Source organism: Oncorhynchus mykiss, chromosome 8, assembly GCF_057628025.1.
Source record: "Oncorhynchus mykiss isolate SJ-2025 chromosome 8, ASM5762802v1, whole genome shotgun sequence".
NCBI classification, from domain to species: domain Eukaryota; kingdom Metazoa; phylum Chordata; class Actinopteri; order Salmoniformes; family Salmonidae; genus Oncorhynchus; species Oncorhynchus mykiss.
In genome coordinates, this window is record NC_143029.1 from 8,818,857 (window position 1) to 8,842,877 (window position 24,021).

Below are 24,021 nucleotides of genomic sequence, written 5' to 3' on the forward strand. Positions count from 1 at the left end.
AGAAAGAGAGACTGCGCCAGAAAGAAGCCAACATGGTGGCCACAAGCTGAGAGACAGAACAGGACAGAGAAGAACAGGACAGAGAAGAAAATACATTAATGAGAAGAGGGCGCATGTGTGAGGGGACTGATGGGTTGATGTGTGAGGGGACTCGGGACTCCTCCCACCTTCTCCCGTCACCGCCCCTTAGCCACCCACACAGGACTGGGGACTCCTCCCACCTTCTCCCGTCACCGCCCCTAAGCCACCCACACAGGACTGGGGACTCCTCCCACCTTCTTCCGTCACTGCCCCTTAGCCACCCACACAGGACTGGGGACTCCTCCCACCTTCTCCCGACACCGCCCCTTAGCCACCTACACAGGACTGGGGACTCCTCCCACCTTCTCCCGTTACTGCCCCTTAGCCACCCACACAGACCGGGGACTCCTCCCACCTTCTCCCGTCACCGCCCCTTAGCCACCCACACAGGACTGGGGACTCCTCCCACCTTCTCCCGACACCGCTCCTTAGCCACCCACACAGGACTGGGGACTCCTCCCACCTTCTCCCGACACCGCTCCTTAGCCACCCACACAGGACTGGGGACTCCTCCCACCTTCTCGCGTCACCGCCCCTTAGCCACCCACACAGGACTTGGGACTCCTCCCACCTTCTCCCGTCACCGCCCCTTAGCCACCCACACAGGACTGGGGACTCCTCCCACCTTCTCCCGTCACCGCCCCTTAGCCACCTACACAGGACTGGGGACTCCTCCCACCTTCTCCCGTTACCGCCCCTTAGCCACCCACACAGGACTGGGGACTCCTCCCACCTTCTCACGTCACCGCCACTAAGCCACCCACACAGGGGGGTGATCAGGATCATACTAGTCTCTGATCCTGCCCACCCTGTTATGGACCAAGCCTGGAACACTGTACTGTCCTGGATGCCCATTGACCCTGCCCTCGCTGGACACTAGAGGAAACCCCTTTTACAATGGGTTCAGAGGTCACAAAGTTGCAGATGCATTCACTGACCAACGGGATACTGGCAATAGGATGATAAATATTTATGTTCATTTTGATTTTTTTGATTCTGCACCTCATCCTAGCATTGCCCTGTTAAAAAAAAACATATTTATAAAAAAACAGGCTAATAGCTGATTTAATAACTGGACAAATTAATAAGACAATGTATCTAGATTGTATGGTAAACTTTCTATGAAAAATAGATTTGATATTCAGTTGTCTGTTTTCTGATATTAAATATCAGAAGTTTTGTTTGTTTTATAATACATTTAAGTTTATAATCTTACATTTCCACTGTCAATCATATTAATATATATATATATAATTTATGTACTTTATCTTGCAATCAGTCTGTTGTTACAACCCCAACAACACAAACTAGTTCAATAAGGTGTACAATCATGAGTTTATTCAGCAACCACTTTATACACATGATTAATACAATAACAAGTACATTAAGTGACGTCTAACAGGGCAAAGTTTTAAAAGAAAAGCCAATATTCATGAAGACCACACTCGTCTAGCGCTCTGGAAGAGAACGCATCTACCAACTCATATTCCACACAGTGGAAACAATATATGCTCTCAACGGTTTACAAAAATAGTCTGTCAAATTCTTACACTGTGGCTTTTTCGACTTATTTTAAATGGCAATCATGCGCAAACCTTCTCGTATCCACAGTGATACTGTTATTTGTATTAGGCGCAAACCAACAATATCATTAAAAAAACATTACGCTCGAAGCCATAAGCCATTTACAATGTGCCAAACCAGACAATTATGCCAAACCAGTCATTATAGTCCCATACATTACACTGGGGAGTCTGTTGGGGTTGGCATAGCTACCAGTTTAGGGTTTTGGAATGGTTTTGAACAGTTCCATCCCTTGGTTTCGTTGTCTTTTGATCTCCCCTTTTCGGATTAAGATTGTATATTCTCTCCCTCGTGCATATTCGGTTTTTGCAATGGAAGCACATTTAATTGTATGCATTGGTCGGTACCTTTTAATTCTTCCCGTGGAAAGCAAACCAACAGAGACTGTGTCCATCTATGGTTTTAACTAGGCCTAATCCAGGTCTATGGAAGCGCAGCGGCACGTCTTCACGCGCTGGACGCGTTTCTTTCGGGAGCTGGGTGACTGGCCGGGACATATGAGGGTATAGGTGACAGTTGTGAATGTTTTCGGTTTACAGGTGGAACACGATTGGAAAGCCCCGTCATCTTCGTAGATGTGTCGGGGGATGTAGAAGGAGTTACACTGCCCGTAACAAAAACGATTGATTATAGTGCGGCTGAGGCATCCTTCCTCGTGGATCGTCTGTTTCAGCGGCTGCGTTTTGCACCAGTCCAGTTTGAGGTACCGGCGCTCCGTGACGTGTAAGGCTTCTTGGCTGGATTCTAGAACCTCGTCGTTGGCAGTTACTGGCCCCATTTGGCGGGAGACAAATCCGTTCTGTGGTGGCTGCTGCGGTGAGCGCTCAGACTGGTTGGGACTGGAGTTGTATTTGTATGGGTGCTGAAAGGAACCCTGGTAGCCACCTACCCCTGCGCTCCTTTGCGGACAGAAGAGTAGTCCCAACACCATGGCTGAGGCAAAGACTGACGTCTTCATCCTGATCTATGGAATATTACATAATTACAACTAAAGCCGTCATGGAAATCAACAGAACAAAGTACGCATAACTTTTAGGAAGGTTTATGCAGTAATGTCAAACCAAATACATTTCCAAGTGGTTATAGCGTACAGTTAAGACTAATAGAATCATTTCAACATCGTAATTGGTAGAGCGAAAACGATAAATAGCTAGATTGGCTCACCTGTGTCCTACACAAACGACACGACACAAAGATTCCCTGCGGGATTAAGATATTGCTTAAATATAATTATCCCTGTATGATCTCTTCTCGGAAGAGGCAAAACAAACTGCTGTCTAGCTGTACTGTCTCAGATTTAAGTACAGTAGAGGGATGTACCCGCCCCCTCCAACGCCCGTCATCCTCTGATAGATCCTACGTAAAAATGGCTCAAACCTGGGAAACTTGCAGAGTAAATCATTTATTTTAAATGAACAGAAAATGATCAGAAAGAAAACAGCAAGAGACTTAGTTAAGGCTTGAGCCACACAAAAAAGAAGCAAAACCAGATCAAAACATCAACAGCATATTTGTTTGATAAAAACAGAGAATTCAGCTTCACAGGGTGAATCATACATCACAGGCACACAAATAAACTGAATATCAATACTTTTGATAGATCAATGATTGATTGAGAACTGAAAATAGCAGAGTATAATACCTTTTTTTTTATGTATTTTTTTTTATACACAAGTTGTTAGTAGGCTACGCAGTTCAACATAATGTAATGGTGATTAAAGTAATATTTAGAGAACACTCCCAATACTTTTATGATGTCATTTGGAATATACTTTAGTTTGTGACATGGTGGGGTTAGTAACGTTAGAACAACGCGGGGTGGGGTTCAGGTGGATGTTCTATAGTCCTCCTCTTCCGGGTAGTGGGGAACAGACTTCTTGGCTACAACGTTGTCCAGCTTCTGACCCATCAGATAGGGGTTATTGACACTCTGGAATGAAAAGGGAGCAAATACGACATTGCGTTGTTGTTGGGATTTAAAATCAAATCTTATGACATTCTTGAAAAAGGTGTTGGTAAATAGGCTATAGGTGTTCCAGAGGCGTTTGTGATCATCGACGGAGAAATGAAAGAATGTCGTCTGGATTCAAAATTGACATTGGTCGGTCAACATGCAACTTAATCCAGAAATGTGAGTTTAAAAGGGCATTATCCCCTTCAGGGCATAACAACTCAATGGTGTGGATGTGGTTTCACAGATACAATTTATACAAAAGCTTAAACAAACAATAACAAAAAAAAGCTGAGGAAAAAACAGTTATAACCCTTTGTCTTCTTTTGGGTCCTCCCTTCAGTTTCTGGTACAACCGTTCCTTGTTCTGAAATGACAAAGTAAGTTAGTGACAAAGAATGTTTCTATTGTTTTAAAGCACATGATTTTATTTTCTGTAATCGTAAACACATAGCTTGAGCCTTTTCAGGGAACAAAGACCCTTCCGTGGTTGACTTGTCTAGTGTCCACAGATGGGGTGTGGTGTCAGTTAATACAAGCGGAAAAACATTTCCTAAAAGAGGGTAAGGAGATGGACTTATTCAATGGTACAAGGGGGCACAGCTTTGTTGTAACCACTCGAGCCTAGCGGAGGAGGGTGAAGTTGCCTGTACACTCTGAAGGCAATTTTACCAAGTTGCCCTAGTCACTCACCCACTTGGCCAGAGCAGGGTAGTCATGTTCTGGGTCGAACAAGTGCTGATGCTTCTGGAACTCTCTGCTGAACTCTGCTGTGTCTGGGACATTCTCCAGACAACCATCTGCAGCTACAGTAACAAGCAAAGAGAGGACATGGTCAACATTTTTTCAACATTGGATCTGTGCAACTCCTGCATCCGCTCTCGCTTTAAAAATAAAAACACATTTAAAAAAAAAAGGTCAACGAGGAGAGGCGGCGAGGAGACGGAATGTGGACAAAAATGGACTCCTCCACTCACGTCGTCAGGCAAATTGCTTTTACAGGGGTAGGATCCAAAAAATAACTGTCTAAAGTCAAAAACAAATGAAGTTAGTTGTTCAAGACATTTTATAGATAAAAACATTCTACTTATTCCTTTTAAACGTGTGTGTGATTTTCTTTAAAACAGCTGATTCAAAGGTGGTGTGGCAGATATCAAAACTCTGATGGAACGTGGTTAGAGGGGAGGACACTAACAAAACTGACATCGCCTCGACAACTCATCGGTTTCTGGTGCTACGGAGGAGAATGGATTTTTTTTCCCAAATGAGAAAAGGACATAGACAAGGCAAACCCTAGATTATTCTGCAGCAGTGGAGGCTCTTCAGAGGAGGACCATCCTCCTCAGTGAATTTCAATTATATATTTAATTGTAAAACATGGATAAAGTCATCCTTTTTTATATATACTGTATATATATATATATATTCACCTCACCAAATAATTGATAGAAACACTTTTACAATGAAGGTCTATAGTAGCCTCAACAGCACCTCTATAGGGTAACACCACGGTGTGTCTGGAGGACAGCTAGTTGCCGTCCTTCTCTGGCTACATTGACTTCATTACACAACCTAGGAGGCTCATGGTTCTCACCCCCTTCCATAGACTTGCACTGTAATTATAACTTCTGGAGGACATCTTCCAACCTATCAGAGCTCTTGCAGCATGAACTGACATGTCCACCCAATCAAAGGATCAGAGAATGAATCTAGTACTGAAAGCATAAGCTACAGATAGCTAGCACTGCAGTGCATAAAATGTGAGTAGCTGACTCAAAAGGGAACGACAATAGTTGAACAGTTTTGAACAAATTATTTTTCAAAAATGAAGGCGAAGCAAGTCAAAATTTGTCTCTCTCACTTAATTAGCTAACAAATGCATCTGGCTAGTTTAGTTACTCAAACACCCGGCTCAAACCGAGGGATGCTATGTTAGTTAGCTGGCTATGACTATCCAACAACACTGGAACTACAAGTCAAGGTAAGCTTTTGGTTTTATTAATGTATCGCCCCGGGGCCCACTGGTGTACTGCTTACTGACTATACACTAAAGTTACTGCATGATAGTAGCGGGTTTACTAACGCGTTAATTCTATTAGCTATGTTGACAAAGACGTTACTTTAGCTAATATGGAGACAACGTAGGCTGTGAATAGTGGCGTCACAATCGTCGTAATGAGGAGACCAAAGCGCAGGGTGGTGTGAATGCATACTTCAATGATTGACAAAAAAACACGAAGTACACTAAACAAAACAAACAAACTAACAAGACGAACGTAATTGCTATAGAAACACTGTGCTAACATGCAACATAACATAGACAATAACCCACCAACCACAATCCAAAGCCGGCTGCCTAAATATGGTTCCCAATCAGAGACAACGACAAACACCTGCCACTGATTGAGAACCATATCAGGCCAAAACACATAGAAATAGACAAACTAGACATACTACATAGAATGCCCACTCATTCACACCCTTCAAGGGCAGCGAAAGCAGAAAGGTGCCGGTATGAGGAGGCAGCACAGCAGCGCGGCTGGAAGCCCAAGAGGCAGTCCCAAAAAAATATTTTGGGGGGGCACAGGGAGAGTGTGGCAGAGTCAGGAGTCAGACCTGAGCCAACTCCCCCTGCTTACCGTAAGGAGCCAAGGATGGAACCAGAGCCGGTCAGGGCGGTATTGGAGGTGAGCGAAGCAGAGACAGTGAATGAGTTAATCGGGAGATTGGAGGAGAGAGTTATGAGGGAGGTGCTGTGTTGGTGCTTGAGGCACGACATCCACCCGTCGGAGCGTGTCGGGGATTTGATGTCACCTGGGTCAGCCCTCCATACTCGTCCTGAGGTGCGTGCTAGCCATCTGTTGAAGACTGTGCCAGCCCCACGCACCAGGCCTCCTGTGCGCCTCCCTAGCCCTGCACGTCCTGTGCCAGCTCGGTGTTACAGTTCTCCGAGCCGCGCTTACCGTGGCGGGCGTTGTACTGGTCAGGCACCGTGTTATGTGGTGGAGCGCATGGTGTCCCCAGTACGCGTGCTTAGCCCGGTGCGCTACATCCCAGCTCCCCGCATCTGCCGGGCTAGGGTGAGTATCCAGCCAGGGTGCTCTCAAGATCTCCAGTGTGCCTTCTCGGTCCGGTCTATCTGGTGCCATCTCCACGCACCAGCCCTCCGGTGGCAGCCCCCCGCACAGGCTTTCTGTGCATCTCCAAAGCCCAGTGCTCCCTGTTTCTCCTTCCCGCACCCGCCCTGAGGTGCGTGTCCATCGGCCCTGTACCACCAGTGCTGGCACCACGCACCAGAACCAACAGTGCGCCTCGTCTGTCCTGAGCCGCCAGAGTCTCCCGTCTGTCCTGAGCCGCCAGAGTCTCCCGTCTGTCCTGAGCCGCCAGAGTCTCCCGTCTGTCCTGAGCCGCCAGAGTCTCCCGTCTGTCCTGAGCCGCCAGAGTCTCCCGTCTGTCCTGAGCCGCCAGAGTCTCCCGTCTGTCCTGAGCCGCCAGAGTCTCCCGTCTGTCCTGAGCCGCCAGAGTCTCCCGTCTGTCCTGAGCCGCCAGAGTCTCCCATCTGTCCTGAGCCGCCAGAGTCGCCCGTCTGTCCTGAGCCGCCAGAGTCTCCCGTCTGTCCTGAGCCGCCAGAGTCTCCCGTCTGTCCTGAGCCGCTAGAGTCTCCCGTCTGTCCTGAGCCGCCAGAGTCTCCCGTCTGTCCTGAGCCGCCAGTCTGTCCTTAGCCGTCAGTCAGCCAGGAGCTGCCTGGCGGCGATATTCCCCTGGCTGTGCCCAGGGTCCTTCACCATCTAGAATCTCCTCCCAAGTCCACGAGTCCTGCGTTCTTTGCCGCTGCTGCTGCTGGCCGTTACCACGCTGCTTGGTCCGTTGTAGGTGGGTTTTTCTGTCACGATCGTCGTAGTGAGGAGACCAAAGCGCAGCGTGGTGTGAATGCATACTTTAATGATTGACAAAAAAACACGAAGTACACTAAACAAAACAAACAAACTAACAAGACGAATGTGACTGCTATAGAAACACTGTGCTAACATGCAACATAACATAGACAATAACCCACCAACCACAATCCAAAACAGGTTACCTAAATATGGTTCCCAATCAGAGACAACGACAAACACCTGCCACTGATTGAGAACTATATCAGGCCAAAACACATAGAAATAGACAAACTAGACATACAACATAGAATGCCCACTCATATCACACCCTGACCAAACAAAACATAGAAACAAACAACGCAAATCATGGTCAGAGTGTGACAAGTGGTTATGACAAGGTTTGGCTTGGAAAGGTTTTTTCCACCTGGTCACATACAGCTGATGTGTTCATTGAAGTCCACAAACAAAGGGGAAAAGTGAGAGGATGAGAGTGCACAGAGGCTAGAATTAATACAATGGGGCTGCTATGAAAGTGACTGTTTATGCGTGATCAGGGGTGTATTCATTCCACCAAATGTTGAAAAACGTTTCTAAAACAGAAGCAAATGAAACACGGATAAAAAATATTCCAAATTTGTCCAATAGAAACTCTCGTTTGCCACTTTTGGAATAATGATTACACCCTAGTTAAGCTAGACGCAGACAAGAGTGTGGAAGGCGGTATTGAATGTTTCACTGTATGTCCATGTGTCATTGTCATCTCAGATTTCTCTCGACCTGCGCACACCTATGTTCTAGACTTTAATTTGAAGGCCAGGTTGTAGCAACCTCATGATGGGTATAGGGGAAATGTGAGTATCATATAGTAACCTAAACCTATCGATGTTACATTGAACTGGGTGAATGGAATATGAATGACAGTAACCTAAACCTATCGATGTTACATTGAACTGGGTGAATGGAATATGAATGACAGTAACCTAAACCTATCGATGTTACATTGAACTGGGTGAATGGAATATGAATGACAGTAACCTAAACCTATAGATGTTACATTGAACTGGGTGAATGGAATATGAATGACAGTCATCCAACATGTTGTAATAGAAATAAGGCCATGCTGATACAAAAAAATAAATAAAATGTCCTCCATCACAAACGGCACTGACCGCCACTGATCTGCAGCTACAACGAGTCAGGGACAAGTACTAGGAGGATTCCTCAGATTATAAAATACATGTCAATGGAGCTGGAGGGGGTGGCTGCCATCTTACCGGCTCTTAACCAACCATGCTATTTTTTGTTTGTTTTTGCGTTGTTCATAACTTGTTTTGTACATAATGTGACTGCTACCATCTTATGACCGAAAAGAGCTTCTGGACATCAGAACTGCGATTGTTCACCTCAAACTGGACGAAGAGTTCTTCAATGAGTTGGACAGGAGGGATATACTACTACAGACACTCAACCAGGCCCAGATCCCCAATGAGTTGGACAGGAGGGATATACTACTACAGACACTCAACCAGGCCCAGATCCCCAATGAGTTGGACAGGAGGGATATACTACTACAGACACTCAACCAGGCCCAGATCCCCAATGAGTTGGACAGGAGGGATATACTACTACAGACACTCAACCAGGCCCAGATCCCCAATGAGTTGGACAGGAGGGATATACTACTACAGACACTCAACCAGGCACAGATCCCCAATGAGTTGGACAGGAGGGATATACTACTACAGACACTCAACCAGGCCCAGATCCCCAATGAGTTGGACAGGAGGGATATACTACTACAGACACTCAACCAGGCCCAGATCCCCAATGAGTTGGACAGGAGGGATATACTACTACAGACACTCAACCAGGCCCAGATCCCCAATGAGTTGGACAGGAGGGATATACTACTACAGACACTCAACCAGGCACAGATCCCCCGTGATTCACTGGAGAAGGAAACTGAGATTGTGGAAAAAGATCAACGTGCCTTGCGAGGATCAGGCAATGAGTGGCTAATCTTCCCTTGCCTTCCGTCCCGCTAGCTAATGTTCAATCGCTTGAAAATAAATGGGACAAGCTGAAAAGCACATAGCAACGGGACATTAACTGTAATATCTTATGTTTCAGAGTCGTGACTGAACGACGACATTAAGAACATACAACTAGCACTAAAACCTCACTCAATGAGCTGTATACCGCCGTACGCAAACAAGAAAAAGCTCATCCAGAGGCGGAGCTCTTAGTGGCCGGGGACTTTAATGCAGGGAAACTTAAATCAGATTTACTTCATTTCTATTAGCATGTTAAATGTCCAACCAGAGGGCAAAACAAATTATAGATCACCTTTACTCCACACAGAGACGTGTACAATTTGGCTCTCCATTTGGTAAATCTGATTCCTGCTTACAAACAAAAAGTAAAGCAGGAAGCACCAGTTGTCAGATGAAGCAGATGCTAAACTACAGCACTGCTTTGCTAGCACATACTGGAATATGTTCCGGGATTCTTCCGATGGCATTGAGGAATACTTGTTGAGAACTAACTTGCCTACCTGGTTAAATAAAAAAATAAAATAAATAAATAAATACACCACATCAGTCACTTGCTTTATCAATAAGTGCATCGAGGACGTCATCCCCTCAGTGACTGCACGTACATAACCCAACCAGAAGCCATGGATTACAGGCAACATTCGCACTGAGCAAAAGAGTAGAGCTGCCGCTTTCAAGGAGCGGGACTCTAACCCAGAAGCTTATAAGAAATCCTACTATGCCCTACGAACCATCAAACAGGCAAAGTGTTAATACAGGACTAAGACCGAATCATCAGGAAGTCATGGCTCTAGAACCTTCTGATAGGCTAATTGACATCATTTGAGTCAATTGGAGGTGTACCTGTGGCTATATTTCAAGGCCTACCTTCAAACTCAGTGCCTCTCTGCTTGACATCATGGGGGGAGGGGGGGGGGGATCAAAATACATCAGCCAAGACCTCAAAAACAAAATTGTAGACCTCCACAAGTCTGGTTCATCCTTAGGAGCAATTTCCAAACACATGAAAGTACCACGTTCATCTGTACAAACAATAGTACCCAATTATAAACACCATGGGACTACGCAGCCGTCATACGACTCAGGAAGGAGAGACGCGTTCTGTCTCCTAGAGATGAGCGTATTTTGGTGCGAATCAATCCCAGAACAACAGCAAAGGACCTTGTGAAGATGCTGGAGGAAACAGGTACAAAAGTATCTATATCCACAGTAAAACAAGTCCTATATCGACATAACCTGAAAGGCCGCTCAGCAAGGAAGAAGCCACTGCTCCAAAACCACCATAAAAAAGCCAGACTACGGTTTGCAACTGCACATGTGGACAAAGATTGTACTTTTTGGAGAAATGTCCTCTGGTCTGATGAAACAAAAATAGAGCCGTTTGGCCATAATGACTATCGCTATGTTTGGAGGAAAAGGGGGAGGCTTGCAAGCCTAGGAACACCATCCCAACTGTGAAGCACAGGGGTGGCAGCATCATGTGGGGGTGCTTTGCTGCAGGAGGGACTGGTGCACTTCACATAATAGATACAGTGCCTTGCGAAAGTATTCGGCCCCCTTGAACTTTGCGACCTTTTGCCACATTTCAGGCTTCAAACATAAAGATATAAAACTGTATTTTTTTGTGAAGATTCAACAACAAGTGGGACACAATCATGAAGTGGAACAACATTTATTGGATATTTCAAACTTTTTTAACAAATCAAAAACTGAAAAATTGGGCGTGCAAAATTATTCAGCCCCTTTCAGTGAGGATCTCCGAATGATCCAATGTTGACCTAAATGACTAATGATGATAAATACAATCCACCTGTGTGTAATTAAGTCTCCGTATAAATGAACCTGCACTGTGATAGTCTCAGAGGTCCGTTAAAAGCGCAGAGAGCATCATGAAGAACAAGGAACACACCAGGCAGGTCCGAGATACTGTTGTGAAGAAGTTTAAAGTCGGATTTGGATACAAAAAGATTTCCCAAGCTTCAAACATCCCAAGGAGCACTGTGCAAGCGATAATATTGAAATGGAAGGAGTATCAGACCACTGCAAATCTACCAAGACCTGGCCGTCCCGCTAAACTTTCAGCTCATACAAGGAGAAGACTGATCAGAGATGCAGCCAAGAGGCCCATGATCACTCTGGATGAACTGCAGAGATCTACAGCTGAGGTGGGAGACTCTGTCCATAGGACAACAATCAGTCGTATATTGCACAAATCTGGCCTTTATGGAAGAGTGGCAAGAAGAAAGCCACCATCCCCACTGTCAAACATGGTGGTGGCAGCATCATGGTTTGGGCCTGCTTTTCTTCAGCAGGGACAGGGTAGATGGTTAAAATTGATGGGAAGATGGATGGAGCCAAATAAAGGACCATTCTAGAAGAAAACCTGATGGAGTCTGCAAAAGACCTGAGACTGGGACGGAGATTTGTCTTCCAACAAGACAATGATCCAAAACATAAAGCAAAATCTACAATGGAATGGTTCAAAAATAAACATATCCAGGTGTTAGAATGGCCAAGTCAAAGTCCAGACCTGAATCCAATCGAGAATCTGTGGAAAGAACTGAAAACTGCTGTTCACAAATGCTCTCCATCCAACCTCACTGAGCTCGAGCTGTTTTGCAAGGAGGAATGGGAAAAAATGTCAGTCTCTCGATGTGCAAAACTGATAGAGACATACCCCAAGCGACTTACAGCTGTAATCGCAGCAAAAGGTGGCGCTACAAAGTATTAACTTAAGGGGGCTGAATAATTTTGCACGCCAAATTTTTCAGTTTTTGATTTGTTAAAAAAGTTTTAAATATCCAATAAATGTCGTTCCACTTCATGATTGTGTCCCACTTGTTGTTGATTCTTCACAAAAAAATACAGTTTTATATCTTTATGTTTGAAGCCTGAAATGTGGCAAAAGGTCGCAAAGTTCAAGGGGGCCGAATACTTTCGCAAGGCACTGTAGCTTCATGAGGAAGGTCAATTATGTGGCTATATTGAAGCAACATATCAAGACAGTCAGGAAGTTTAAGTGTGGGTCTTCCAAATATTGGAGTGGCCATCACAAAGCCCTGGCATCAATCCCATAGAAAATCTGTGGGCAGAACTGAAAAAGCGTGTGCGAGCATGGAGGCCTACAAACCTGACTCAGTTACACCAGCTCTGTCAGGAGGAATGGGTCAAAATTCACCCAACTTATTGTGGCAAGCTTGTGGAAGGCTACCTGAAACGTTTGACCCAAGTTAAACAGTTTAAAGGCAATGCTACCAAATACTAATTGAGTGTATGTAAACTTCTGACCCACTGGGAATGTGATGAAAGAAATAAAAGCTGAAATAAATAATTCTCTACTATTATTCTGACATTTCACATTCTTAAAATAAAGTGGTGTTCCTAACTGACCTAAAACAGGGAATTTTTACTAGGATTAAATGTTGCCAGGAATTGTGAAAAACTGAGTTTAAATCCATTTGGCTAAAGTGTATGTAAACTTCCAACTTCAACTGTATATTCTCGCGTTGAGGCAAGTAATGCATGAGAGCATCAGCTGTTCCAGATGACTGATCACGCTCTCTGCAGCCGATGTGAGTAAGACCTTTAAACAGGTCAACATTAACAAGGCTGCAGGGCCAGACGGATTACTAGGACGTGTACTCCGAGCATGACCAACTGGCAAGCGTCTCCACTGACATTTTCAACCTGTCCCTGAGTCTGTAATATCTGCATATTTCAAATAGACCACCATAGTCCCTGTACCCAAGGAAGCAAAGGTAACCTGCCTACCAACACATAGCAGTCACATCTGTAGCCATGAAATGCAGCAACACCATTATCCCAGAAACCCTAGACCCACCCCAATTTGCATACCAAACATCCACAGATGATGCAACGTCCATTGCACCGCACACTGCCCTTTCCCACCTGGGCAAAAGGAACACCTATGTGAGAATGCTGTTCATTGACTACAGCTCAGTGTTCAACACCAAAGTGCCCTCAAAGCTCATCACTAAGCTAAGGACCCAGGGACTATACACCTCCCTTTGCAACTGGATCCTAGACTTCCTGACAGAACGCCCCCAGGAGGTAAGGGTAGGTAACACATCAACCACGCTGATCCTCAAAACAGGGGCCCCTCAGGGGTGTGTGCTCTGTCCACCTCCTGTACTCCCTGTTCACTCATGACTGCCCGGTCAGGCACGACTCCAACACCATCATTAAGTTTGCTGATGACATCAGTGGTAGGCCTGAGCCCCGACAACGATGAGACAGCCTATAGGGAGGAGGCCAGAGACCTTACCGTGTGGTTGTTGTCCTTGCACCTCTCCTTCAATGTGATCAAGACATTGGAGATGATTGTTGACTACAGGAAAAGGACCGAGCACACCCCCATTCTCATTAACGGGGCTGTAGTTGAGAACTTGAAGTTCCTTGGGGTCCACACATTTTTTAAAACCTTTATTCAAGTCAGTTAAGAACAAATTCTTATTTTCAATGATGGCATAGGAACAGTGGGTTAGCTGCCTTGTTCAGGGGCAGAACGACAGCTTTTTACCTTGTCAACTCGGGGATTCGATCTTGCAACCTTTCGGTTACTAGGCCAACGCTCTAGCCACTAGGCTACCTGCCTCCCCAACAGCAACACACTAACATGGTCCAAACACACCAAGACAGTCGTGAAGAGTGCACGACAAAACCTATTCCCTCAGGAGTAATTTTTTGGCATTGGTCCTCAGAAGCAGCTGTAGAACCAACATCAAGAGCATCCTGATTGGTTGCATCCCTGCCTGGTATGGCAACTGCTCAGCCTCCGACAGCAAGGTTAGTGCGTACAGCCCAGTACATCACCAGGGCCAAGTTTCCTGCCATCCAGGACCTCAATACCAGACGATGTCGTTGAATTTTTTTGGGGGGCCGGTATTTTCTTAAAACTGCATTGTTGGTTAAGGGCTTGTAAGCAAGCATTTCACTGTAAGGTCTACATCTGTTGTATTCGGCGCATGTGACAAAACATTTAATACAGGGACAGAGAACCAACCACCCAGAAACAACGGATAGAGCCTCGCTGAGTGCAAGCCTGTTCCTGCTTTAGCTAACTTGATGTCTGTCTTGTGGTCTTGCAAGACTGTAACGGTACTGAAAGTTAGGCACCAAGCCTAAAGGAGAATTCCTTGTCAAACAGAAATATAGCTATGTGTTTACCCGTCTTTCCTAGTGGACATGGGTTGGAAGGGTTGGGGTAGCCATGGTCCTCACTGAAGTATTTGGGGATGTTGTCCCCTGTCAGCTCAGCTACGATGTTGGGGATGTTTCCATAGGGACCCAGGTGCTGCAGCCCCTCATGGGCTCCACCTAGTGGAGGAAACAGAACATGACAAGAATATATTTTTTTTAGTCATGACAGGGACAGACAGGGCATGTTTACTACCATTCTTACGTTTTATAGTGATGCTCCAGAACTTGTTGAATTTCAGCCAGTAGTTTTGAAAGTGGTGCTCACGAGCCAAATCAGATCCCCAGTTTTTTTTGTGTAGCATGTCATCCAATTGTGTACGACGTCAACCAATTCATATGATATGTTATAAATGTGTTGTGCTTATTAAGATCCAAGACTGCTGCTTTAACAATTTGATTAGCACAAGTAAAATTGAAATCTATATCAGAATACAATACTAAGCCTAGATATGTTATTGGTGTACAGTGCATTCTTTAAGTACCCTGTCTCGGAGCTCTACGGTGTGTGCCTTCACTTTCTTAATTTTATGTAACTTTTATTAAACTAGATGAACTAGTTAAGAACAAATTCTAATTTTCAATGACGGCCTACACCGGCCAAACATGGATGACGTTGGGCTAATTGTGCGCTGCCCTATAGGACTCCCAATCACGGCCGGTTGTGATACAGCCTGGAATCTAACGAGGGTGTCTGTGGTGACTGTAGTGCCTTAGACCGCTGCGCCACTCGGGAGCCCATTTCTTGTCCAATCGAATTTACAACAGGTGGACTCCAATCAAGTTGTATAAACATCAAGGCCGATCAGTGGAAACAGGATGCAGCTGAGCTCAATGTCAAGTCTCATAGCGAAGGGTCTGAATACCTTTGTAAAAACAAATCGAATCACTTTGTCATTATGGGGTAGTGTGTAGACTGATGAGGGAAAAACAATATTTAATCAATTTTAGAATAAGGCTGTAAAGTTTCAAAATGTGGAGAAAGTCAAGGAGTCTGAATACTTTGCAAAATCACTGCACATGTCCCATCTCCAAACACAATCCCAAGTACAGAAATCCAAGGCCTGAAATGTAAATGTGATCTCCACACTGGGAACTATAACCATTGGCAAAACATTTTCCTCGCTCCGAGATGCATGCCCTCTCTCCCACAGAATATATCCCCTCAATACTCTCGAACATTTGGCAGGAGCTTCGGTGTAATATAAAATAGCTTACTTGCCGGTCCACATCGATGTAGACCTGTTATTAAACTCCATTATGGCCATGTACAAAATGGAACCCTATACCCTATGAAGTGCACTACTTTTGACCAGGACCCATAACCCTATTCCCTATGAAGTGCACTACTTTTGACCAGGGCCCATAACACTATAAAGTGCACTACTTTTGACCAGGGCCCATAACACTATAAAGTGCACTACTTTTGACCAGGGCCCATAACCCTATTCCCTATGAAGTGCACTACTTTTGACCAGGGCCCATAACACTATAAAGTGCACTACTTTTGACCAGGGCCCATAACCCTATACCCTATGAAGTGCACTACTTTTGACCAGGGCCCATAACACTATAAAGTGCACTACTTTTGACCAGGGCCCATAACCCTATACCCTATGAAGTGCACTACTTTTGACCAGGGCCCATAACTCTATTCCCTATGAAGTGCACTACTTTTGACCAGGGCCCATAACCCTATACCCTATGAAGTGCACTACTTTTGACCAGGGCCCATAACTCTATTCCCTATGAAGTGCACTACTTTTGAACATATGGGATGTCGCTGAGTGATTTATCCAAGGCTATGAACTGGACACAAGACAGCTCTGTGGTGTAATTACTGGTAGGGAACATTTCAAAACAGATGTCATTTAATTTCACAATGGAAAATTGCCTGCAATAGAGTGGAGAGTATATTTCTTAGACATAACCCATGTGCCAAATCATGACACACCCCAGATACACACAGACTGGGCTTGTGGTCTTACACGTCATACTGTTTTATAGGTATAGTGTTTGATTACTAAACAAGTTGTCAAATACAATACAGTTACTGTACTTTTTGCTTCATTGACAACAAAAAAAAGAAGATTAACAAGCCTGAAATATACTTTAGGTCAAGCCAACTACTACAGCACTATGACTAAAACAGACAACTCCTTTAACTCAGATTATGGACCCCACCTTGGATACTCTGGGGACCCACGATGTTGGTGGCCTGGTGAGCGGGGTACTCGATCCTGTGCCGAGCGATGCCAAGCTGCTCCATGGCGCCGTGTAGGAGGCGTTGAATATCGGCCTCAGATACTTGGTCTGCCGTGCGGGGGCTCCGGGCGGATGCCAGCCCCGCCATGCACACTAGAACGCCCAGCAACACGGTTCTACTCAACCTGACCGTCGAACCCATCTCTGTCTGCAATAGGGAGATAAAAAATATATATATAACGTTGCTTATCAATCATGTATTTAGTAGAAAATGCAACTGAAAACGTCATTCTAATTATATTTCAGAAGGATGTCCACCTGACAGAAACCATCATTAACCCATATGTAAACAGTTGACTAACAGAAGCAGGTGCAAATAGACACTTTTGTTGTTCCTTCCCCCTGTAAGATAATAATATCACACACCATTCGGCCATTGGAATCGCTTTATGTCCAAACACTGCGGAAAACCAAATTAATGTAGACATTGGCTTAACCTAGAACCATCCTAATAAATCCATTATTACGCAGGTACGCTAAGTGTTTTATTTGTAAATTATGTCTAGAACATAAATACATGTACTATATACATTGCAAAATGTTGCACGCGTAATCCTAATTAGCCATATAAATCTAAATCAACCTATATCTGGAATTAAGGCATACGTGCGTTTGCATCTTTTCAGTGAAAACAAAAATGTGCGCCATCGGGCAAATATGCTACAGAGGCCGCAACAGTCATACACATTCAGGATATACCAATAAACGACATTCAACAGATGCAATATTTTCAATCTCATTGGCTACTGTTACACATATCGAAAAGGCCTACACGATATTTATCTGACTTCACGATGTATCGTTTTCCTTACGGTGTATCCTGGATGCGGTGAGAAAGAGCTTGTGATGCTGACGGAGGATGCAGTCCTCGCTCCACGGATCATTACCTTGCTGGCTCTTACAGGCACAAAAACAATCCCTGGCTTCTCAGTGAATGTCTTTAAACGATGTCGATAATTTAGCGCATCAGGGTGGCGTTTTCGTGTTCTTTATAAATTAGTAGACAAACATGCAATAGCCTAAACTGTGGCTAAAATAGTCGTCAATTTTCATAAATTTGATTCCAAAGAAAAATAATTTTAAAAGGCCTATTTATTAAAAAAGTAAGTTTTACAGACACATTGGACTACAGGGAATATGTAAAGGGAAATTAATTAAATATGCAGTCAAAAAGGCTCCAAAGATATAACAGAATGTCTTTACAATAAAATATGACATTGATAAACCCCCCATTTTTATCTTTAATGCAAAAATCATAAAAACCACGACAACTGCCATGTGGACCATTACATGTGATGAATATCAAAATCAAATCAAATTTATTTATATAGCCCTTCGTACATCAGCTGATATCTCAAAGTGCTGTACAGAAACCCAGCCTAAAACCCCAAACAGCAAGCAATGCAGGTGTAGAAGCACAGTGGCTAGGAAAAACTCCCTAGAATAGAACTCTATCCAGAGCGGTATGTCTCCTGCTCTTCCAGGAGGGTTCGGTACAGCTTCCTGCTCTTCCAGGGGGGTTCGGTACAGCTTCCTGCTCTTCCAGGAGGGTTCGGTACAGCATTCCCCAGACCAGGAGACAGGCGGACACGTCACTCAGCCTTTTGGCTCAAAAACCCCCCTACGTTTCCACGAATCCATTCTGAGGGCAGTAAAGAAAGGGAGTCAAAACGGTTAAGAGTTCATGGGTCCACCTATCATAAGTGGAACCATGAAGGACCCAACCTTGCTCTGTTTTCCTTTGCTTTGTAGGAAAGAGAATAGCATAAAATAATACATTTTTGCCCTGTACTCTGCAGCTCTGTCATCACTGGGGTGGAGCCTGACCTGGCCAACAGGGATGAGGGACTGGAGCCTGACCTGGCCAACAGGGATGAGGGACTGGAGCCTGACCTGGCCAACAGGGATGAGGGACAGGAGCCTGACCTGGCCAACAGGGATGAGGGACAGGAGCCTGACCTGGGGAAGCAGGCTGTGGCTCGGGGCATAGACCACAGCCAGGTTATTAGTCATCTGTTCTCAGCACACCTGAGAGAAGGAAAGAAAGGCAGAGAGGAAACAATTACATGACCTTTGCAGGAACTGTACAGTACAGCAAGACATTTTGGATCAAAGCATCTGCTAAATTTATACGCATCTCAATCTGGGAAATGCATTTAAATATATTTCACAGCACAGAACATCAGTTCCAAAATAGAATGGTAACTTAGCTCCCAGTATGTAAGTATACTACAGCCTCTTCAAAGAGGTCAGGACCTTACTGGCACAGGCTCTGCTCTGAACACATTACCTGGCTCTGCTCTGAACACATTACCTGGCTCTGCTCTGAACACATTACCTGGCTCTGCTCTGAACACATTACCTGGCTCTGCTCTGAACACATTCCCTGGCTCTGCTCTGAACACATTACCTGGCTCTGCTCTGAACACATTACCTGGCTCTGCTCTGAACACATTACCTGGCTCTGCTCTGAACACATTACCTGGCTCTGCTCTGAACACATTACCTGGCTCTGCTCTGAACACATTACCTGGCTCTGCTCTGAACACATTACCTGGCTCTGCTCTGAACACATTACCTGGCTCTGCTCTGAACACATTACCTGGCTCTGCTCTGAACACATTACATGGCTCTGCTCTGAACACATTACCTGGCTCTGCTCTGAACACATTACCTGGCTCTGCTCTGAACACATTACCTGGCTCTGCTCTGAACACATTACCTGGCTCTGCTCTGAACACATTACCTGGCTCTGCTCTGAACACATTACCTGGCTCTGCTCTGAACACATTACCTGGCTCTGCTCTGAACACATTACCTGGCTCTGCTATGAACACATTACCTGGCTCTGCTCTGAACACATTACCTGGCTCTGCTCTGAACACATTACCTGGCTCTGCTCTGAACACATTACCTGGCTCTGCTCTGAACACATTACCTGGCTCTGCTCTGAACACATTACCTGGCTCTGCTCTGAACACATTACCTGGCTCTGCTCTGAACACATTACCTGGCTCTGCTCTGAACACATTACCTGGCTCTGCTCTGAAAACATTACCTGGCTCTGCTATGAACACATTACCTGCGGGAGACCTTTGAGAGGAAATGGAAAAAGTGTGAGGAAGGCACAGTTCTTGTCAGGCAGTAGGCAGGACAGCAGCTGGGTGGCCCGAGGTCCTCTCCTCCACAGTGAGCAGTAGCTGGGCCTTTAGCAGGGCAGAGTGGATGTCTAGGAGGGGGTGTGTGTGTGTGGGGGGGGGGGGGGGGTTATGGAAGCTCCAGACAGAACAGCTTCAGTAGGCTGGCCACATCACAAGGGAGAGCTGTGGATAGGCAGGCTTCCCAGTGGTCCAGCTTAGCCTGTGAAATAGATGTAGCAGACAACACAGGCTTGAGTTGGTCCGTGGATCAACCACCATGACTCAGTTCCATTACACAAGAGTCATTGAATGAATGAGTCTTCTGTATGGGCGCGTTTTGTTATGAGCATTTCTCTACACCCGCAATAACATCTGCTAAATGTGTATGTGACGAATAAAATGTAATTTGAAATTTGACTTGGACCTCCTACGCTCGGTTTGAACATCATCAAGCATTGCTTTCGGTACGGTTGTGCAATCATAAGGACCTTCTCTTTCATTTAAGTGTGAAATAATTGTCAAAACACAAAAAAATACCACTTCGTAGGGTTACTGTTTCCACGCGGCCATATCGCCATGTTACACAGCACGTTTACGGAAGACAGAGGGACCGCCTGTGTTAATTTGCTATCTAGCATGCTCCCCACACCTGGGTATAATGGAAGAAGGCTGCCGGAAACATGGTGTCACTGAAAAAAATAAAACTAAATGTAAAATAGACATTATACACTTTTATTTTTTTAATGTGATATGAAAGTAAAGGGCTTTATTTCTAGAATTGTATCGCAATTGAGAAACGAGTCCCATTTAGATGGAATATTTGGCTGTTTAAGGCTGCCAGAGCCAGTCTACCTCTGAAAATAACATGAGGTCCTTGGACCTTAAGGAGTAACAGACTCTGTTAGAGCACATCTTGGGCTACCATGACCCATGCATTTAACACCAGAGAACCTATGGTTAACTCACACCACTTGCGATCCTCAGACGAACAACAGAGCATGATTTTTCTGAACAGGCCATCAGTACCAGCATGTTGCAGTTGTTCACAAGAATCCACATTGAAAGGGATATGAATCATTTGTCACTTACTTAAAAAAAAAAAAAGCATATATTGGAGGTCTATTGAAAAAGTTACTTAAATTGAAACGTGTGTGTTCTTACCAGGGTAGCAGCCATACTCAGCTATGTAACGTAAACTCACCCCATTCCGTAGAAATGTGCGTAACCGCAACATTCAAACGATGCTACAAAGAAAACTAATGGGACTGTAGCGACTGTGTTGACGTCAAAATCGGGGGTGTGAACTAGATTTCTATTCAAGCATTGATTGACATGGTAATGGATCTATAGTATTGGAGAAAAGTAAAAAAAACTGACCCTCCGTTACATCTTGACGTGCCATGTCGTAACGTACAGCACGCATAAATAAACTATTTCTGTCTTACAATCTCTCTCCACCAGGTGTAGCACTTCAATCATTCTTTAAAAACAAGAAATTGACAGTGACTGGGGCAAGGTCATTTTTTGCGTCATCACTGCATGCGATCATCATTCTCAAAGCCGCTGTTTACTTCTAAGATCACTTTAGCACCGCCCTAAAAACCCGATTCAAACTCGACACAAACCTTCAAATAGGTAAATAATGACACATTATATAAACTCTTTATAGTGTTTGATTTACATTTTAGAGGCGATAAGGTGATAAGTTGGACAGATCGAGTGAAAAAAAGCAATTTTCCCACACAACATCCCTCCTTCTCACTATCACGCATTAGCTTCACTTCCCCACCCGCCATTTTTAAAAAGAACCGACGGGGCTCATTGCCTGCTTGAATTATGCAGAAACGGGCAGCGTTTAGGTCATGTAATTGATTCTGTTGGAAAGGGGAGAAATTGTGCTTTACAATGGTATTGACATTACAGTTGATCTGGAAGTATTACGTTTTTGGGGCGCTAAAATAAGGGCAATTGTACGGACCAAGGCGATGTATGAGTTTACGTTAGCACTGTGGTAAACTCTCCAGCGGCACTCTAAACACCCGTGTTTCACCAGTAACTCCTCTCGCTTTCTTCCGACAGTTTTTCAGCTTTTATCCCATGAACCACACGAAGACGTTGCAAAACATAGAGCCAAACCACTTCACTATGCCTATCTGAAATCTTAACATTTCTGTAACTTTTTTTGCAGGTGGAAACGAAGCAATCTTCCTAAATGTCATTGACCAGTAACTGCCAGGCATACTATTTTAACACGATTGCGGCCGATTCTGAAAAGTCGCTAGTTGTTCTTGCTAATTAATTATTGCTATCAGAATCACCTGTGGCACTTTGAAAACACACCATTCAATTAAGTGCCTCTCTGGCAGATGTAATACATTCATCAGACTGAGGGTGGCGTTGTAGTATCATATTCAAACATGTAGTTCCGTCAAATACAAGTCAACCTGGGCCTATTTTCCCAGAAGCATCTTAAGGCGAAGTTAATCTTAGAACCAATTTATCCTTAAGATGTTTTTTTGGGGAAACCGGCCCCCGACTATTATTTCAGATGAGGTAAACTGGCTAAATGAAGGGTACTGCTTGTCAGAGGATTGATGAAAAGGGCAAGGATGTTCTGGGATGTGGAAGGTTGTGGCCTAACTTTCAGGAATGGGTCATGTTGGGTTTCTTTGCTAGGGTTGGAATCGTTGAAATCCATGGGCACACTGTTACTGTCATCTTGTTTCGGTAGCAATGCTTATGATTCCTCGTATGGTTGATTATTTACAACAGTTCGTTTTACTTAGGCTTTGTTTACAAAGGCAGCCCAATTGTTGGCAAAAGAGCTGATCTGATTGGTCAAAAGACCAATGGGGGGGGGGGGGGGGGGGGTTCGGAGTGGGGAGGGGGGAGTCTGAGTAGTGCGGCCTGTGTAAACGCAGCCTCACATGCTGACCAGACCGGACACGTCGCGTGCGCGAGCGTTGCAAAATAAATGTAGAAATCCATGTTATTCAATTATTGCACCCACACTGCTCGCGAGCGCCAACGAGCGTCCTCGACGCCAAGGGCTAAAATAGAACTCATTCCTATTTATGACGCAGAACGCGCTGAAAGTCATCTCCTCATTGGTTATACCCACGTGGGTGATTGAAAGACAAACTTTGTTGCCGGTTGTCGTGGTAATACAATGAAAGTTTAGATGCCATCACCATAAGTTCAAAGATGAAAAAGCCTGGGCGGAGAGATGACTAGAAACTATTCAGTTGGCTGTTTTATGTGTGGATTAATTCTCGGAGTAGAGGACCTTGTGCATTTCAGGTGAAATAACTCAATGTTTATATCCCAGGACAAATTAGCTAGCAACAGCAAGCTAGCTAAATAGGACAAGTTAACGTTAGCTAACCGGAAGGTTACAAGTTCAAATCCCCGAGCTGACAAGGTACAAATCTGTCGTTCTGCCCCTGAACAGGCAGTTAGACCCACTGTTCCTAGGCCGTCATTGAAAATAAGAATTTGTTCTGAACTGACTTGCCTAGTTAAATAAAGGTAAAAAATATATATATATAAGTGCAAGCTAACTAGCTAAATTGCCATACATGTTTAATGCTTTTCGACCTGTCCCGAAATGAATGTCATTGGTTCAGAGTTTGTTTTGATATTTTAACCTGCATGTTGTGATCGCTTTTGGGGTGTGGGGGGGGGGGGGGGGGGCAAAATAGATAAATAAAATGTATGCACGATAGCGCACGAGCGCAGCCGGTTTGGGTTCCGTGTCAGGGCCCAGATAGTCTAATTATAATGAAGATCAGACACTATTTTATGTATTCTGAATGTGTTTCCTCAAACCGAACAGACATCCAACAACAAAG

At 44.7% G+C, this 24,021-nt stretch overlaps 3 protein-coding genes across 4 annotated transcripts in view; 1 reads left to right on the forward strand and 2 right to left on the reverse strand.

Annotated features, from left to right (window-relative positions):
* LOC110529313 (uncharacterized) overlaps positions 1-3,409 on the forward strand; it is a 58,256-nt gene extending 54,847 nt beyond the window's left edge. Inside the window, exon 17 of the mRNA XM_036984665.2 lies at positions 3-3,409. Coding sequence (XP_036840560.2) covers positions 3-50 — 48 coding nt within the window. The 3' untranslated portion in view covers positions 51-3,409. The remainder of the gene's footprint in view (positions 1-2) is intronic.
* Positions 1,398-2,951, reverse strand: LOC110529315 (gremlin-1). Its single transcript, XM_021611439.3, has 2 exons — positions 2,830-2,951; positions 1,398-2,624 (listed from the first exon to the last, which is right to left on the reverse strand). Exon 2 carries the CDS (start codon positions 2,621-2,623, stop codon positions 2,078-2,080), a length of 546 nt encoding a protein of 181 aa, XP_021467114.1. The 5' UTR covers position 2,624; positions 2,830-2,951; the 3' UTR covers positions 1,398-2,077.
* On the reverse strand, positions 1,398-18,031 carry LOC110529314 (neuroendocrine protein 7B2). Of its 2 annotated transcripts, none has more exons than XM_021611436.3 (6): positions 17,843-18,031; positions 16,950-17,178; positions 14,736-14,885; positions 4,310-4,422; positions 3,930-3,983; positions 1,398-3,595 (listed from the first exon to the last, which is right to left on the reverse strand). In XM_021611436.3, the coding sequence occupies exons 1-6, from the start codon at positions 17,912-17,914 to the stop codon at positions 3,491-3,493; spliced, it is 723 nt and encodes a 240-aa protein (XP_021467111.2). In that variant the 5' UTR covers positions 17,915-18,031; the 3' UTR covers positions 1,398-3,490. The 2 variants fall into 2 exon arrangements, with proteins under 2 accessions (XP_021467111.2, XP_021467112.2); XM_021611437.3 differs by having other exon boundaries at positions 17,803-17,905.
* Positions 18,032-24,021: the final 5,990 nt, after the last annotated feature.